The 19628-nt window shown below is 43.9% G+C and overlaps 1 protein-coding gene across 2 annotated transcripts; it reads right to left on the reverse strand.

Annotated features, from left to right (window-relative positions):
* Positions 1-1825: 1825 nt before the first annotated feature.
* Positions 1826-17775, reverse strand: LOC146348438 (pepsin B-like). Of its 2 annotated transcripts, none has more exons than XM_084848324.1 (9): positions 17720-17775; positions 17258-17399; positions 12633-12750; positions 11599-11717; positions 10647-10846; positions 9887-10009; positions 5948-6089; positions 4901-4999; positions 1826-3466 (listed from the first exon to the last, which is right to left on the reverse strand). In XM_084848324.1, exons 1-9 carry the CDS (start codon positions 17773-17775, stop codon positions 3314-3316), a joined length of 1152 nt encoding a protein of 383 aa, XP_084704450.1. In that variant the 3' UTR covers positions 1826-3313. The 2 variants fall into 2 exon arrangements, with proteins under 2 accessions (XP_084704450.1, XP_084704451.1); XM_084848325.1 differs by having other exon boundaries at positions 3314-3466; positions 4901-4993.
* Positions 17776-19628: the final 1853 nt, after the last annotated feature.

The following is a 19628-nucleotide window of genomic DNA, read 5'->3' on the forward strand; positions in this document are numbered from 1 at the left end:
TATTTTTATGCTGCTCCTCGGTCAAAAAGTCTCCCAGAGCAGCTTACATATAATCAATTAAACAAGTCAGTCCCTTCCTGCAGGATTACAGTCTAAAAAGACACAACACACAAGGGAAAAGGAATGAGGAGGGAAGATGGAAAAAAAAAATTATTTTAGCAGGGCTGGTGGAATGGCCATGCTTTCCCTCCCATCTCCTTTTGCACAGCTTCAACCTATAGGTCAACTGCACATTTAGGCTGCAATCCTAGACCCATTTACCTGGGAGTAAGTCTCACTGAATTAAACTGCGCTTTCTTCTGAATATACATGCATAGGATTGCACTGTTAATGGCTGAAGAAGAAACATTGTCTTCATCAGCAATGTACAGTAGCTTTTGTTTATTTTAAGTTATCTCATTTCCCATGAGTGTATGCATATTTAATAGATAGATAGATTGACTGATTAATGAATTAACTGGCAGATGAACAATTAGCTAGATTTCTTTAATAGATTGACAGCCCTAACATATATATTTAAAGCCTTTAGCAAATTAGTTATGCTTTACTTGAAATGAGTAGGGATTGATTCAGTGAATGCTACTATAACCCCAGTGGTCCCATGGGTCATAGTATCCTGACATGCAGATTGCTTTCTGTTTCCCCAATCTGGGAGTAACATCAGGGAAGTAGGAACTACATCTTAATTGACCAGGGGTCTTATTTTCCTCAGTCCCTTGAATGAACCAGTATGAACACCACCAGCAGTAGCATTTTATCCACTTTTCCTGGTCTAGATATTTCATAAGCTACTTTTTACTAAATAAGTTGTAAGATTTGGCTGACCATAATCATATTATAGCAGAATAAAAGGTCAGCTTCCAGTAGGCAAAAGCACAATAGATCAATGCTTTACCTTCTTCCATCTGATGAGTAAATATACCCAATATTTTAAACCATTGCTTTATTTAACTTTTGTTAATCTTAGAGCGACATTTGATAGGTAGAGAACGTCTGTGGTCTATTGTACTAAAACCAGTAGAAGAAGACGATGATGATGATTAAAAACTGTGTACACTAATACAGATTAAAGAGTCTGAGTGGGTGTAAATAATGACATGTCTAAGAAAACCTCAACTGCTGGAGGAGTGATACAAAGCTATACGGTAGTGGCCTTCATCTTCAACTTCTATAAATAATGTGGATTAAGAATATTCTCACTTATTTTTTCTCTCCACCAGCTGTAAGGAATTACAAGCTAAGACATCAATTTTGTTCCATGCAGAAGATATTATGCTCATATCAGTAACTCAGGTAGGACTGAAACACCTTTTTAAAAGGCTCAGATGATATTGGAAGAACAAACAGTAGGAGCTTGAGTGAGAAGTGGTGTCAGCTGAGGACCAGTGTTAAGAGTTTGGGAGATGTTGTGTGTAAACAGGGTGGTTAAAGGTAAAGGTAAAGGTGTCCCCAACCAGGCGTGTCCGACTCTAGGGTGCGGTGCTCATCCCCGTTTCTAAGCCGAAGAGCCAGCGCTGTCCGAAGACGCTTCCGTGGTCATGTGGCCGGCGTGACTGAACACCGAGGTGCATGGAACGCTGTTCCGAGGTGCACGGAACAGGGTGGAGGGTGCCCCTATTAGGTAGGTTGAGGCAGAGGGAGGTACGATGTTGTGGGGTTAATATTCCAGTTGAGGAGAAGGGAGATCAAACATCTTATGGCTTGGCTAGATACTGGAGTCTCCAGCTGTTGAGGAATGCCTGTTAAAATCTCTACATGTAGCTGAAATGGACAAGGTTACAGAAGGTATTCAAAGAAGTACTGGAAGACAACTAATGTTGCAGATAAGTGGTCAACTTCTATTGTTTATTGGAATAATAATTGTTCACATACCAGGTTGGGTAGAATACTATTTTTGTTTTAACAGCAAATACTAGCACTTGTAAATTTTAATCAGTTTTTAAAATGTAGTCTCGACTCGAGCGACTAGAGATGTGCAAATCAGCAAAACTGAAGCTTGTCAAGGTTCTCCGATTTCTACCTTGAAGTTCATTCCAACTTGCATCCGTATCAGATTGCAAGCTTTGTGGGGAGTTTTCACATGAAAATTCATGCATATTTTAGCACATTTTCATAAATGTATGCATCAGTTGTGCACATTTTTCAAATGTATGCATTTTGTCTTATTGATTAAAGTATGTTCGTGCACATTTTTCAAATGTATGCATTTATTTTTCAAGTGCACTTTTCGAACGTACCCATTTTTCAAATGCCCTTTTTTTATTATGCAGATCACATTGCAAGCTGAGAAATGTGACTTCAAGCCGCAGATTGCATTCAGGTCTGTGTTTTGTTCTGGGAGATGCAAACTGGATAAATACTGTTCAAAAACGAACTGATACAAACAAATTTCTCAACCATCTCTACCAGTGACCTCCTTCCAAACACACACACACACACACACTTGGGCCAGCACTGCACCTCAGGACTTCTCACCATTCAAAGAAGTGGGGTGCCCATAACAATATTTTAAGCTTCTCTCATCAACTAAAGTGCTAAAAATCTAAAACTTGATGTTCTGATGAGAGGAGCTAGCTCCAAGAGGGAAATTGGTCCTCCTAGGTTATCCATAGTTAGAATAAGTGCTCCAAATTCCATCACCGACTGTAATGGGCATTCATCAGAACTCATGATTTTAAGATTGGAAAAGTGACTAAAGACTCATAAAAATCTCAAAAGAATTGTCTGTGTCAGTCCTAAAAGAAACTGTAGGTCTTTCTGCAATCTATATCGCAAGCAGCAAATTGGCATTTTAGAGTTTATTTCTGTGTAGCAATGGATCCAAAGGGAATGGATTAGATCCAGGGCTTTTTTTCTACTCGAGGCTGCTAATCCACTGCATGTACTTTTGGTTTCATCTCAGAATTGAGATCCAAGCACTGCACGAGGAGTGTTTGCTTTCCTGCTGCATAACGACTAGGTGGCACTGTGGTATAGTGGAATAGTGCAAAAGCACAGGAGGACATTGTGCTTTCTTTTGCCAATCAGAAATAATACCCCATTTTCCCTGCTCTAAACTCATGGAAAGTGCTGTTTACAAATAGAAGTGAAACTGGAGGCTCACATTGTCATCTAAAGAACCCATAAACAACTGTGAGTAGGGAATGACAAGTGCACAATAAATGCCTCATGTAGAAAAGCTCATTATCTAAGGCAGACCATCTGTATAAAGTTAGGAAAACTGCAATTTGCTGTAAAAACTGAATTTAGAAATATTCTGTCAGAGTCTAAGATCAGCACTGTTCATCCAGATAGAGAATGGGCTTCATCTTTTCTAGGCTGATGGTGCAAAGCCCACCCTGTTATTGGCCATGTCGAAGACAGAATAATACTGCTTAAGGAAGACATCACCCAGGATCCATAGAGGCTGCCCATTTGGGGAAGGCACATAGGTGGGCTCAACTGCAACTATACAATGGCCATTGTTCTGTGAAAGAAAAAAAAAGAAACAGCTCTGTCGGGGGGAATAGATTACACAAAGCATATTTGTAAGAAGTCTGGCTTCAGGTCCTAATCAGACCACATGTCAAGCACACAACTGTCTAACTCTGTTTCTCCTTTCTGTCACCATATCACTGAGAGTGTAATTGTCTGGGGCTTGTTTGCAAGGGCATGTTATGGGGGTTAGATCCACATCACATGTGCTCCAGTGTGTATCTGACCGTTTATATAACAGCCACCTTCAGCCTGTGCAGGGCCAGAGCTGACTGCATTACAGAAAGGGCCAACAATAATACTAGCACGCTAACATGCAGAAGGTCCCAAGTTCAATGCCCGGCATCTCCAGGTAGGGCTAGGAAGGAATTCTGCCTGAAACCCTGGAGAGCCGCTGCTGCCAGTCAGTGTTGACAGTACTGGGCTAGATGGACCAATGGTCTGGCTCAGTATAAGGCAGCTTCCTATGTACTCTTGCTTCTAGTGAAAAAAGCCAGAGCCGATGAGACTTTGGAAAGATTTTTACATCTGGAAATCCAGAAAGTAATGCAGATGGCAATGAGAGATAATGGCAAGGTAAATGGCCTCAAAAAGATGACCACATGAGAAAGCCAGGAGAAAAATGGCCAGGTACCATCACAATAACTTTCCTGAGCAAAGAAATACCAACCCTGAGTATTTTAGAGTCAAGTTGACTCCCTGCCTCTTAAACAGAAGCCAACTGTTATCAAGAACAGAGGGAGCTTAATGATATTGCCACAAACACCAGACATTTATTTAGGTGTGGAAACTCAAATTGGCATGGTTTAAAGCAGGGGTATCAAAGTTTTTGGGAAGGGTCTTGGGGGCCACATTCCAGCAGTGGGTGGAGCTAAGGGCACAGGGCAGGGCCATAGAGAGGGAAAGCAAAGTGGGTAGGGCCAGGTGTAATTCTTACCCATTTTGACATTTTCTTACCAAGCATACTTAACACAGTGCAATTCTAAGCAATTCAATCAGTAAGCAACCTGATCACTTCAGCCAGATGGGAACTCCTGGGGCCTGCATCCGGGCTCAGGCAGGAGGTTCCTCATCCCTGGTTTGAAGTATGCACTACAGCAGAGATGGGCAACATATGGCCTGCAGGCTGCCTGTGCGCCCCCACACACACACACTTCTGTGGTCCTCACAGCATTGCCAGTAAAAAATATTGGCTGCTCGCCATCAAAATTAATCAGTAAACCACTACAGAGCCTTAGAAAGGCCAATATTATTTCAGTGGCAAACTACCATTTTTTCCTCCTGCCACACCACCAAGTTCGGTGGTGGTGGCAAGAGTGTGGCCTGTAGGGGGGTGGGGTCCCAGGGCTGGAATTTGGCCCCTGGGTCACTTGAAGTTACCCATCCCTGCACTACAGGATTCAGCTAAGTAAGAAAGTATACATACATTGGAAACATAGGCCGAGGGAGGCAATGGGAACTGGACTCCATTAATGACGAAAGTGATGGTGGGCATGTTCTGGATGGTGTCACAATTCACCTGATACTGTGAAAAAAAAACATACAAAGAGAAAGTTAACTTTGTGAGTTGGCTATAGGAGAGGTTGGTTACATTACATCCCCACCAGAAAACAGACTGATTTTTTAAAAAAGAACTTTCAGGGCAGTCTAGAGAACCAAAGCCTTATTGTTAATTCACTTAGCAGGCCTATGAATGTACCTGTATCCTACCTACGCTCATCATCTAAGGCCCTCCTCCAGATGTCTCCCTCCTCTGAGGGAGGCTTGGAAGGTGGAAATAAGGGCAAGGCCTTCTTGGTAGAGGCCCCCCAATTATGGAACAATCTCCCCAGCAAGACCTGCCTGTCGCCAACATAGTTATCTTTTTGGTACCAGATTAAGACCTTCATCTGTTCTCGGGCATTTGGCAGCATATGATAATGTTTTTAATTCAGGCCCTGGATTTCTTATCATTGATTGTTGAAATGGCTTAGAGATGTGTGTGTGTGCACGTGCGCTGTCTGATTGCATGTTTGTATGCAAACAGTTTTTATAATATGTACAATATTGTATTTTAAGGTTTTTAATGTAACCTTAATGTAAACTGCTCAGAGAGCTTTGGCTATTGAGGGGTATACAAATGTAATAAATGAATGAATGTACAGCACCTTCACTGGCTGCCTTGCTCACAGATATAAGAACATATGTGGTATTGTCTGGCTGGATTAGATGAAGGTCTATCTAGTCCAGTATTCTCATTTCAAGAGGAGCTACTCCAGGATGCCTCCAGGAAAGTCACAAATGTTAGACGAGCAGAAGTCTGCATCATTCAGTCGATTAGGCCTTTGATTCTGGGTGTAACTTATTTCATTCACTTTGTCCAGTTTTCAGGTGGGAGATGATAGCACACCTCCTTCCCCTGTGATGATGGGCGACTTGCAGAAATACTTTCAGATGCCCTCAGAAGCTCTCCAAGGCTCCCTCCTCTACTTACTGCGCCATCGTAATGAGCTTCCACGGCCTCAAGGAAATGCACTAAGTACTGCCATGGGACAGTAAGCAGAACCGTTCCAGTGTCCACAATTCCCTGACAGCCTTGACTGCACCAGTCAGTAGCCTTGTTCCCGATGGCAAACCTATACAGGCAACAAGAGCAAAGCGTATCACCACGCAAATTTAGCACCAAATGAATAAATTGGATGCTGGTTGAAAGGAGCAGATCTATTAATATGCATTAATCACAGTGCTTGAGGGTCTTTAACCTCGACATATGGCAATTAACTAACAGAACACTTAAATACAGAGACCTCACATAGGCTACCATCCAAAGTTGTTCCTTCATTCTGGATCAATGCCACCTATAAATACTGATATTAGAAAGCAAGGGGAATTTTTTCAGCTCCATCCAGTTTCTCATTTTCCAGGCATAATGATACACCTTGAAAACCAAATTCTAAACATTAAAAACCACAGGAATATGATACCAAGAGCTTGGAAACATCTTTCCTAGAAATGCTGGAGAGCCGATACCCGTCAGTGTAAAAAAATACTAAGTAAAATAGACTAGCGTCCTGATTCTGTATCAGACAGCTTCGTATTGTTGGGAATATTGCAACTTTGTCTGCAAGTTACTGGAAGGGGGCAGTGTTGCATTTAGTTAGTTCATGGGAATAAATGTACGTAGGGATGGACGAAAGTCCCTTACCTGGTCCCGCAGCTTGCTTCGCGGTGGGGGGGAGGCGCTCCGTTTCTCCCCCGGAAATTCTTGGCGGGTGGGGAGGTGCCCCGTCCCTCCCTGCCGAAATTCTGGCCGGGGGGGAGGCGCCCCGCCCCTCCCCGCCGAAATTCTGGCCGGGGGGGGAGCGCCCTGCCTCTCCGGCCGCGAAAGTTCTTTTGTGGGGAAGAAGTAAAAAAAAAAAAAAAGTGATAGGCTACATAAAGATTTACGTAGCCTATCACGGCTGACTTTAGGGGGGGAAAAAAAAAAGCACGTACGCACATGGCAGCACCCATGGGTGCCGCCATATGCGTTCCTTATTTTGGCATGGGTAGTCTACGTAAAGATTTACGTAGACTACGGTGAAAATAAGGGCAATGCTATTCGCGTTGCCCTTATTTTCGTAAAGATTTATGTAGCCTATCATGGTGGTTTTTGAAAATCTAGCCGTGATAGGCTACGTAAATCTTTACATAGCCTATCATTTTTAAATTTTTTTTTACTTGGAAATGGCGGCAGCGGCAGCCAGTCGGAAGACCGGCCACCGCCACCACGCTGCCGCCGCGCTGCCGCCACGCTGCCGCCGCTGCCGCACCGCCACCACCGGGACCCGCCGCCGCGAGGGACATTCACATGAGGTAAGTCCCATCCCAGGGGGTGGCGGGCGGGTGGCAGACCGTTTCTCCACCAATTTTGGGGGGCCGAATGCATTGGCATTCAGCCTCCCGGAGATTCATGGAGAAATTCTGCGACATCCCTAGAATGTAGACCACAGCTGGCCCTAGGATCTCTATAGCTGACAGTGTGGTTTCCTGTGATTTCTTCCTTTTGCTCCTCCCCTCTCTCTGGGAGCACGTGTGTTTTGCTCTCTCTCTTCTGCCTGTGTAATGGAACACAACATGTACTGAACAAGCTCCTTTTGAAACTCTATGCTGTACTGGCATTGTATATGCAAGAATACTTGTGAGTAAAACTTTTCTTCACTGAAGAGTGAGGTCTCCTTTTATTGTCCTGTGTGCATGTGGGACTGGTAAACGCCCATTCTGGTTTGCCTTTTGTTTTTCTCTGCTGATTGCCTTTCTAACAGGAGGGTAGTGGCTAGAGTGTTGGACTGGGAATCAGGAGATCCAGTTTCTAGTCCCCACTTGGCCATGGAAGCTCACTGGGTGACTTTGGGCCAGTCACAGACTCTCAGCCCAACCCACCTCACAGGGTTGTTGTTGTGAAGATAAAAATGGAGGCCGCCTTGGGTTCCTTAAGGAGGAAAAAAGGTGGGATATAAATGTAATAAATAAATAAATAAATAAATAAATAAATAATCTCATCATATATGGTGTGTGTGAATCTTCCATGTACTCCTCAAACTCCGGAGTATATGTTGAGACAATGAGGTTGCAGTCTTATGCACACTTACCTGAGAGTGCATTCTCATTGAACTCAGTAGGGCGTCCTTCTGAATAACTATGTTTAGGATTGTGCTGTCAACAGGCTTGCATGGATTTGCCTCTGTAGATGTGTGTTGGGGCGCCCTCCCCCCATGCAGAATCGACAGCACAGTAGGGGTGGACGAAAGTCCCTTACCTGTCGTCAAAGGACGTTCGCGGTGGGGGGGAGGCGCTTCGCTGCTCCCCCCGCGAAGTTCAGGCCGGGGGGGGAGGCTTCCCGCCTCGCCCCGGCCGAAATTCAGGCTGGGGAGGAGGCTTCCCGCCTCGCCCGGCAGCGAACGCGAAAGTTAAAAAAAAAAAAAAACGCCCCCTGATAGGCTACGTGACGATTCACGTAGCCTATCATGGCTAGATCTGCAAAGTCAGCCGTGATAGGCTACGTCAATCATCACGTAGCCTATCACGGGTGACTTAAAAAAAAAAAAAAGCGCGTACACTAATGGCGGCCCCCATAGGGAGCCGCCATTCGCGTTCCTTATTTAGTCGCTGTAGTCTATGTAAATGTTTACGTAGACTACGGCGACCAAATAAGGAACGGGAATGGCGGCTCCCTATGGGGGCCGCCATTATCCGTACGCGCTTTTTTTTTTTTAAAGTCACCCGTGATAGGCTACGTGACGATTGACGTAGCCTATCACGGCTGACTTTGCAAATCTAGCCGTGGTAGGCTACATGAATCGTCACGTAGCCTATCAGGGGGCGTTTTTTTTTTCTTTGATTGCAATGGCGGCGGCGGCAGCCGGTCAAAAGACCGGCTGTCGCTCCCGCCCCGCTCGAACACCTGCCGAACCGCCGGCCGGACCCGCCACCGGGAGGGACATTAGGTGAAGGTAAGTCCCGTCCCGGGGGGAGTGCGGGGGGCGGGGGGGTTCGGAGGATTTCTCCCCGAAACTTGTTCGGGGGGCCGAACACGTTGGCGCTCGGCCCCCCGAAGTTTCGGGGAGAAATTCTCCGCCATCCCTACGAGCACAGTGGCCGCATGCAAAAGAGTGAGGCTGGCACAGTGAGTGCTTCCTTGCTTCTTGTCTGTCATAAGGCCTTTCCGGACGTATGTGTGCGACAGAGAGAATATATAGTTCTTATTTCTTTTCCTACGTGTAGGCTGTCGATCGCAGGAATATTGCATTTTTCTCACATTCAAACTGCAATATCTTCTTGCTGGAGGTTTGTTTATAAAAAATCCACCTGGTGAATCAACTGCAGTTATTTAAGACTACTCTGTGCACCTCGGTTGTATAAGTCTCAGTGTTCCCTGGTGAACTGTGCCTGTGACATCACTAGTGCACAGAGACAAAACGCATTCACCAGTCCCCAACTGCTTCATTGTGTTACTAATATTTTACTTCTTTAAAAGCTGAATGTTACTCCGCTGTAACACACAAGCACAGCAGCACTCATGTTGCCTGTAATTTTTAAATACCATTGAACATCAGCAAGGCTACCCCCAGCCCGCTGCAGCTTTGCCTACCATTTTGTGACTTTTTGGCACTTATTTTTATTTTATTATTCATTATGCTTAACTCTCCCCATGAAAATAATGGTACTTCCAAGTGCCTACCTTTGGCTGGATCAAGCTTCTGCTTCTTTGAAGGTGCATTTCCTATGCATGAGCAGACATCTCTCCCCTCCCCCCCTCCCTCCCCACACAACATTTTAAAGCGGAAAACAAGAGGGTATCCCACTATGCCAAAAGGCTGGCACAGCAACAGGAGCTCAAGGCAGAAAATGTAGGTCAGATACAAATGAAATGGAAATTGTGTATATCACTTACTCGTCAATACCAATCTGCCAGTAAGGCCCACTGCTGACAGGTGCCCAGGAAAGTTCCCCAGTGAACAGTTGATTGTCAACACCTCCCAAGATAAGTTCTCCTCCATATTGAACAGTTGGTTGGCTGGTGGGGGGAAAAATGGACAAAACAGTCAAAGTTAGCTATAATTATTCATTTGATTCAGGTCTATATGCATAGTCTGACACCACAGAGGAACAGAGAAAATGTGCAAGGAGAGCAGAAAACAGATAAGACAGAAGAGACCAATGGAACACATTGTTCCAGATTGTTCCAGATTAACTAATCCTGAATAACCACGTGTCCCATCCCTGTCCCCCACATGGATCAAGTTCTCATTGTACTGACGAGCCTGGATTCAATGGCTGGGGAAAACTCCAATTTTGAGGTCAAGAGGGTGGTTACAGTGCGTTAAGGCCAAGATGGGACTTGATTGCCATTAGGTAATCTTGAGCATACCATCACAGTTTGAGAAAAATAACCCCTGACATATGTTTTAATTGCCACAATGATTGTAACCCCTGGGATGATTTTTAAAATCTCTTTCTTAGAATGGGATTTTCTCTCTGTTTTTCAGTACAGCTCATAACTGGAATGTCAGTCTTGATTTTATTTGTGACAGTAGGGATGGAACCATAGAATAATGGTAGTAGTTTGTTTCTACCAGATAAACTCTTCTAGGTGGTGTAAAGCATGATCATGTATGTAAACCCTAGTACAAATATAAATTTGAGGATCTTACCGTGAGAAATAGAAGCTGAAGACAGGTTCAGAAAGCTGATTTTGTCTCAGCAACTGCTGCAAGACTGTGTATGACCCCCCCACATCTGGGGAAGGATACGTCAAGCCCAAAATCCCATCGTAACTGGCGTAGTAGAAGGGATTGGTGGGCTCATTCAAACTGAGGCCAAAGTCCTGGTTCTGAACGACAAGATTCTGGATCTGGGAGAGAAACAAGAAAAAATGAACTTCACCTGCAGTTTGATGCATGACAGCAATTAGGCCCTTGAATTTCACTTGAAATTCAAGAATCACCCACCAGTAACTAAGGACAGACAATTCAAATTCGTTGAGGAATAACATAGAATAGAGAGAGAATGTGACCCAGTTGGGAAGATAATGGATTTGATGTAAAATGTACCAAAGAAACTTACAATGCAGTCCTATACATGAATTTAATGGGACTTACTCCCATTTAAGTGTGCATAGGATCGCAGTTTCAAATTTAAACTCAATCAGGATAAAACAGTGTTGTTGGTGATGATGGATTAGGTGAAATGGTTACCTGGGGAAATGCCTGGGGCACACTTTCCTGGTAGAATCAGGTTCACAGCTCTAGGGCACAATCCTATGCATGTTTAGACAGAAAAAAGTACTACAATTCTCAACATTCCCCAGTCAGCTGGGAATTGTAGGACTTTTTTCTTTCTAAATATGCATAGGATCGCAACTTTAGTGAATTAATTGGAAAAACAGACTTTGAGCAGCTTATGTCACAAATTCCGTAATTTGATGCTACGTCATAGAACCCCTTCTTTTGTACTTGTTAAGTAAATGCAAATGCAATGCTGGATTCTACACAGGAGCGTTCTTATCCCATAAGCTGCTCCTGATGGTCTTGAACATAGTTTGAAAATGCCCAGAAGGCAGCTCAGTTAAAGATGGCTGACTCTACCTGGTCAAAACTCACTTACCCGCACAGTATCATAGCCTAGCATCACAGTCAAGCTACCACTCCCATAACGCAGGAGGTAGGTCTGTCCGTTTTTGGAGTAAGTAGACGACGTACTAGGGTTGAACACATTGTGGTTAGCTGCAGTGAAAAGAGAAAGGAAAGAAAGGTCGTACATTTTCTCTCCATGTAGCAATGAAAGATGTCCATTTGTGTGCATTATGTACCACATACACCCCTCCATGCTTAGCTTACAACATGCCTGGCCCACCCTTTCATTCATTCTCTCATGACGAAGGAACACGCTACACCTGGCAAAGCTTAATTTATTCCCACTGAACTGAGAGAAGGAGTTAAAGAGGGGCATCTCTCAAAAAGACATACACAAGAAGCTTCGTTTTTACTGCAGTTAGCTCAAGATGGTCCAAGTTGTGGACAAAAGGGCAACCCTGATAGTTTCAAAATGATTTGAAGCACACTCAACACCAGTATGTCTTTACAACATCTACTTCTCATTAGAAGGCCAGTGTAATAGAGTGGATCCAATGCTGGTTGAGGAAGACCTGGATTCAAATCAGGACTTAGTTATGAAGCTCACTAGGTAATTTTGACCAGGCCCCATTTCTCAGCCTAGCCTACCTCACAGGATTGTTATAAGACAAAAGTGGGGTAACCCCATGAGGTCATAGGAGGAAAAGCAGGATACAGATGATAAATTAATAAAATATAACTGATAGTCTATGAGATGAATTTTAAAAGTTCTGCGGTTAAAAATAATCCAGGAAGTGAATAATTATATCTGAGACATAGTACAAGAGACCTTGCATGATTACGCATAATAAATGTTAGAGCCAGATAACTTCAGACCCCCACATTCTATTTGCCCAATTTTTGTACCTACTTCTCTTAAATATATCTGTTGCAGTAATCAGCTAGTGCAAAAGCTGCACTACACATGTTCAGCAAATGCAATCAGTGTAACTATTTTAAACAAAATCAATATGTCCCCTAAATACAATCAATTAGACAAACAAAAAAAATCATTTTTGTACTCACAGCAGGCCTTGGTTTTACAATACACAGAAGGCACCCATAGAGTGGAAGATCCAGTGTCCAAGGCAACCAGAAAGTTCTGTGGTGGAGTCCCTATACTGATTTCTCCAAAGTAGGTATACTGTCAGATGAAAATGTTGGTAAGATAGGAGATACCACAATACCTTTAAATATTTTCCAGGTCACACAAAAAGGGAAGATAGCTATGTTGGACAAAAAGAAAAAAATATTAGCAAAATATCTTTATTAGGCCAACTAAGGTCAGAAAACCTTCATGGATCACTGCCTTGTTGTGGCGAAGGGGCTTGCGTAACTCAGTGAAGCCATAAGCTATGCCATGCAGGGCCACCCAAGACGGACAGGTCATGGCAGAGAGTTCTGACAAAATGTGGTCCACTGGAGAAGGAAATGGCAACCCACTCCAGTATTCTTGCCAAGAAAACCCCATGGAACGTATCACAAGGCTAAAAGATATGACGCCGGAAGATGAGCCCCTCAGGTCAGAAGGTGTCCAATATACTACTGGGGAAGAGCAGAGGGTATTTCCAAGTAGCGCCAGAAAGAGTGAAGCGGCTGGGCCAAACCCGAAAGGACACTCAGCTGTGGATGTGTCTGGTGGTGAAAAGAAAATCCGGTGCTGTAAAGAACAATACTGTTTAGGAACCTGGAATGTTAGATCAATGAATCAAGGTAAGCTGGAGGTGGTCAAACATGAGATGGCAAGATTCAACATCGACATCTTGGGAATCAGCGAACTAAAATGGACAGGAATGGGCGAATTTAATTCAGGTGACCATCATATCTACTATTGTGGCCAAGAATCCCTTAGAAGAAATGGAGTAGCACTCATAGTCAACAAAAGGGTGGGAAAAGCAGTACTGGGGTACAATCTTAAAAATGATAGAATGATCTCAGTACGAATCCAAGGCAAACCATTCAACATCACAGTAATTCAAGTCTGTGCCCCAACCACTGATGCCGAAGAAGCTGAGGTTGATCGGTTCTATGAAGACCTCCAACACCTTCTAGAACTAACACCAAAAAAAGATGTCCTCTTCATCATAGGGGACTGGAATGCTAAAGTAGGAAGTCAAGAAATCACCGGGATAACAGGCAGGCATGGCCTTGGTGTACAAAATGAAGCAGGACAAAAGCTAATAGAGTTTTGCCAAGAGAACACGCTGATCAAAGCAAACACTCTTTTCCAACAGCACAAGAGACGACTCTACACATGGACATCACCAGATGGTCAATATCAAAATCAGATTGATTATGTACTTTGCAGCCAAAGATGGAGAAGCTCCATACAGTCAGTAAAAACAAGACCTGGAGCTGACTGTGGCTCAGATCATGAGCTTCTTATTGCAAAATTTTGGCTGAAATTGAAGAACGTAGGGAAAACCACTAAACCATTCAGGTATGACCTAAATCACAACCCTTATGAATATACAGTGGAGGTGAGGAATAGATTTCAGGGATTAGACCTGATAGACAGAGTGCCTGAGGAACTATGGACGGAGGTCCGTAACATTGTTCAGGAGGCAGCAACGAAATCCATCCCAAAGAAAAAGAAATGCAAGAAAGCCAAGTGGCTGTCTGATGAGGCTTTACAAGTAGCTGAGGAAAGAAGGGAAGCGAAAAGCAAGGGAGAAAGGGGAAGATATATCCAACTGAATGCAGAGTTCCAGAGAATAGCAAGGAGAGACAAGAAGGCCTTCTTAAATGAACAATGCAAGGAAATCGAGGAAAACAACAGAATGGGAAAGACTAGAGATCTCTTCAAGAAAATTGGAGATCTCAAGGGAACGTTTTGTGCAAAGACGGGCATGATAAAGGACAAAGAAGGCAGGGACCTCACAGAAGCAGATGAGATTAAGAGGTGGAAATAATACACAGAAGAACTATACAGGAAAGATCTTAATGTCCTTGATAGCCATGATAGTAATATCCTTGATAGCCATGATAGTGCGGTCACTGAACTTGAGCTGGACATCCTCGAGAGTGAAGACAAGTGGGCCTTAGGAAGCATTAGTAACAACAAAGCTAGCGGAGATGACAGTATTCCAGCTGAGCTATTTAAAATCCTAAAAGATGATGCTGTTAAAGTGCTGCATTCAATATGCCAACAAATTTGGAACACTCAGCAATGGCTGCAAGACTGGAAAAGGTCAGTTTACATTCCAATTCCAAAGAAGGGCAACGCCAAAGAGTGTTCAAACTACCGCACAATTGCGCTCATTTCACATGCCAGCAAGGTGATGCTCAAAATCCTACAAGCTAGCCTTCAGCAGTATGCGAACCGAGAACTACCAGAAGTACAAGCTGGGTTTCGAAGAGGCAGAGGAACTAGAGATCAAATCGCCAACATTCGCTGCATCATGGAGAAAGCAAGAGAATCCCAGAAAAACGTCTATTTCTGCTTCATTGACTACGCTAAAGCCTTTGATTGTGTGGATCACAACAAACTGTGACAAATTCTGAAAGTGATGGGATTACCAGACCACCTTACCTGTCTCCTGAGAAACCTGTACGAGGGTCAAGAAGCAACAGTAAGAACCGGACATGGAACAACCGAGTGGTTCAAAATTGGGAAAGGAGTACGACAAGGCTGCATATTGTCACCCTGCTTATTTAACTTATATGCAGAGTACATCATGAGAAATGCCGGGTTGGATGAATCAGAGGTCGGAATTAAGCTTGCCGGGAGAATTATCAACAACCTCCGATATGCAGACGATACCACCCTAATGGCAGAAAGCGAAGAGGATCTAAAGAGCCTCTTGTTGAGGTTGAAAGAGGAGAGTGCAAAAGCTGGTTTGAAACTCAACATTAAAAAAACGAAGATCATGGCATCTGGCCCTATCACTTCCTGGCATATGGAAGGGGGAGAAATGGAAGGAGTGACAGATTTTACTTTCTTGGGCTCCAAGATCACCGCAGATGGTGACTGTAGCCATGAAATTAAAAGACGCTTGCTCCTTGGGAGGAAAGCTATGGCAAACCTAGACAGCACAGTAAGAAGCAGAGACATCACCTTGCCAACAAAGGTCCGTCTAATCAAAGCTATGGTTTTCCCAGTAGTAATGTATGGCTGTGAGAGCTGGACTATAAGGAAGGCTGAGTGCCGAAGAATTGATGCTTTCGAACTGTGGTGCTGGAGAAGACTCTTACGAGTCCCCTGGACTGCAAGGAGGTCCAATCAGTCCATCCTAAAGGAAATCAACCCGGAGTGCTCCTTGGAAGGACAGATACTGAAGCTGAAGCGCCAATATTTTGGCCACCTAATGCGAAGAGAAAACTCCCTGGAAAAGACCCTGATGCTGGGAAAGACTGAAGGCAAAAGGAGAAGGGGACGGCAGAGGATGAGATGGCTAGATAGCATCACCGATGCAATGAATATGAACCTGAGCACACTCCGGGAGAGAGCGCAGGACAGGAAGGCCTGGCGTGCTATGGTCCATGGGGTCACGAAGAGTCGGACACGACTGAACGACTGAACAACAGCAACAACAAAGGTCAGAAAATACGGCGCAGTTGGCCTAATAAATGTATTACGTTAATATGAATTTTAGCCTTTTCTTTTTAAAATATTTTAATACCTTTCCTGCATCTTTACTCAGGATCTCAAAATAACTTTTTAGATATGAAGAATGAACTTTTATGCATCCCATAAAGCATGTAAGCGACACTGTTCCAAGATCATATAGGCGGTCAGTGGTAAGACTATGCGAGAGCAGGATCAAAATCTATTTCACTTTGCTGAGATGAACTTTGCTCATCCTGGGATTCAAAGAAAAGACATATCCATACAGGCAAAGCTTTGCTTGCTGTCTTCACTCCAGCATTTCCTATTTCTAAAGGGAAAGGCCATTACAAAAGCCCTGAATGGTGGCTTGCCTCTTATGTAGTGGGAACTGCTGAGCCGAACACATGAAGCAACACTTTGGCTTCAAGTCCTTTCAAGAGCCTGGCTTCAGACAGCTGATCATTCTTGAAGTACAATCTGATACATCCCTATTCTGAAATAAACCCCATTTAGTTCAGTGGGGCGTACTCCCACTTAAGTTAATATAGGATTGCACACTTAGTATATTGGAATGAACAGACAGCGAACATCAATCAGTAGAGAAGATACTATGGAGCCCTAATGCTTCCTGCTCAGAAGAAAAGGTGAACTTGACCTATTTAAGTTGTCTTTTATTAAGGCACCCTTCAAAAAGGTAGACACATATATTAATAAGAGAGAGAGAGAATCATATGGACCTCTGAGAACACAGAAACGAGTGCTCAACCTGAAGCTGGCAGCCTGGTAGGTGGGTCCTTGGGTTGCATTATCATCACTTGCTGAGCTCAACATCAATGGGCAAGCGAGTTCACTTTTCCCCTCAACTCCTCAACAAAAGGCAGAGAGATGAAGTGATCAAACAATGCCATCACCATTCAACCTCATCATGCATTGAAAGGGACATGTGAACTGGCTCTGAGAGGAGTAATCATGATGTACTGAGGGCATGGAAAAAACAAAGGAACAGACAGAAATGCTGCAGTCACAAGGCTCTGTTGGATTGAAAGGAAGAAAGGCATGATAAGGAGAAGAAGAGAGGGTTTTGGTTGTTTTTAATACTCACTTCCAAGTAATTGGTCATTGGTTCATAAGCAACATTGTATTCATTCCAGTGGTATTTCAATGCAGGATCAACAGGCTGGTTCACCTTCAGTCCTTTCTCACCCATGATCTCCCGAACGGATTTCCCTTTCTTCAGAATGATTCTGCGCAGGATGAAAAGATCTTAGGAGGAGACAGCAAGAATATTCTTTACCCTTCATTATTTCTACCTTATGTCCAGTTTGTTCATCAACTCTCCTGTTCTTTGGCATTGAGAACTTTAATAGCCGATCATCTACTTGCAACTCAAAGCAGGGAGGTCTGTGAAGGATGAATACATTCACAAAGCTTGGAAAGCGAAGTTTAACTTTGCCACGGAAAGATAAGAACATGGTTTTGCCATGAAACATTGGCTGAAAACATATGCCTTGCATTATACCAGTGGTATTTCCATCTCATTCATGCCCATAGGTGGGGTACTCACCTCTCCAGACCCTCTGACAGGTGGAGATAAGCCAATACTAGGATCAACCACTTCATGGTGCTCAGTGTCTCTTGACTGAGGAGATCTATTAGAGAAGTCAGAAATCCTGTCCACAACAGCACAATTTTGGCTGCTGTGCCCTACTTTTATATTCAGGGCCAACGTCCTCTGGTTACTAATCTGTTTATTCTTAATGTTCTATATCAACACATACACCCAATATTTACACTTTCTGGATTCTTATGGGTGATAGTAATCCATTTCCTTTGTTAGAATTTTTTTTAAACATTGTGTCCTTGGTATTTAAAAAGTGGAGTAATAGAATTTGGCTCTGGAAAACTTTGCTATTAGCAAAGAAAAGCAATGATAAGATATCAAGAAACCCAAGCATAATCAGTTTCCATGAGAACTGTTCATTTTAAGAAGTAATGAAGAGTAAATGAATAATCACAGTTGATGTGTTAAGTACCTACGTAAGCCTGGGAAGAATTAATTTTGATTTAATTGTGGTCCACAAAAAATCAAGAATATAACTCCAAGTTTCTCTTTGCTAAAATATTGGTCTATGTTGAACTGCGACCTTGGGAAGCTGTGGTAGGTAACACTATAGAATAGTGTTTCTTGTTACAGAATACTATTAAAATCAAATCTCAGAAAAGACCAAAGACCAAGTCCATTTTCGCCTATACCCCCAAAATGAAGCAGGCACACAGATGAATTCAGCTATGGGGCACAAGGTTATGCATTTAAACATTTGATCTGCAACGTACATGATTTCAGGTACTTCCGCCATTTTTTCACACTTGATATTAAGGTGAGATTTAGGGAACCACATTTCCTTGAATGGAAGCCCCATTCTGGCTTCAAGCATCAGGTCAGTGGTACAGCTTTGCTTTTTTCCAGCTTAACGATGTGCCGAGGCGGTCCTGCAAACTTCACCAGTCCTGAGCTAGTCAGCATTGGGGGCAATGTCGCAGGGGTCCCAATTGCTCCAACAGTTTCCTATTGGGTAGTGGATGGTGAGGAAGGCAAAATAACCACACAGACTCAAATTCTATGGGTTAGATATGGACACAACTTTATTGGTTATAGCTTACAGAGTCTGGCATGGCATAGGGCATGGATCAGGTAATCAGTAAAGGGATGGACAGGCACCTCCCCATCTGGGTTCTCTGGGCGCTCGCCCAGCCCCTGCCCCACTAACGCACCCCTGGACCCACACTTGAGCCCCACGCTCACTTGCCAAGCTGCCTACACTCACCTGGGCCCTGTCTTCCTGTGCCACAATCACTATGTTGTCCCCCCAATGGCAATCCCAAAAGTGCACACACTGACTTATACATGAAATGGCGCCCTGAGTTGCCCATATACACAATATTACAGGCATAAATACCCTATTTATGTCTGTAATCTTGTGTATATGGGTGATTCATGGTGCCATTTTGCATATATGTGCGCATTTTTGTGATGGCCATGTTTTTTCGTAATATGGCAATCACGGCGCAGGAGGGCAGGACCCAGGTGAGTGCAGACGGCTCAGCGAGCATCGGGGGGGGTCGAGCAGGGGCAGGTGCTCGGTGGGAATGGCTCAGGGGCATGGGCATTGGACTCCCTGACTGAAACAGCCACCCACGCCATCCTGAATTGGTAAGCCTGCCTGCTGACCAGTTGTCCTCCCAGTCCATGTGCTGGGTCACATAATGGGAGGCAGGAGAGTGGGGTCCTGTTACAGTGTGGACCAGTCACATGGCCCCCTTTTTCCAGTGCTCTGGGTGGGAGCAGCAAACAACCCCTGAGCTGGCCAGTAACTTTGTTTCCTCCCCTTTAGGTTCCTGCATGCCCCCCTTTTATTGTGGTTGGGGTGACCACCTGTGGCTTGTCGCCAAGACTGAATCTGGCCCAATGCCTA

Source organism: Heloderma suspectum, chromosome 4, assembly GCF_057233095.1.
Source record: "Heloderma suspectum isolate Gila_16-S chromosome 4, 16-S_ref, whole genome shotgun sequence".
Classification (NCBI taxonomy): Eukaryota; Metazoa; Chordata; class Lepidosauria; order Squamata; family Helodermatidae; genus Heloderma; species Heloderma suspectum.

What these genes read in the sequence shown, in the direction of transcription:
- LOC146348438 (XM_084848324.1), bottom strand. Translation starts at nt 17,775, where the DNA reads ATGAAGTGGTTGATCCTAGTATTGGCTTATCTCCACCTGTCAGAGGGT. An exon ending in CTGTCAGAGGGTCTGGAGAG is followed by an intron (nt 17,400 to 17,719) that starts GTGAGTACCCCA and finishes CATCCTGCGCAG; the next exon opens with AATCATTCTGAAGAAAGGGA. An exon ending in AAGCTCATTACGATGGCGCA is followed by an intron (nt 5,000 to 5,947) that starts GTAAGTAGAGGA and finishes TTTTTTTCACAG; the next exon opens with TATCAGGTGAATTGTGACAC.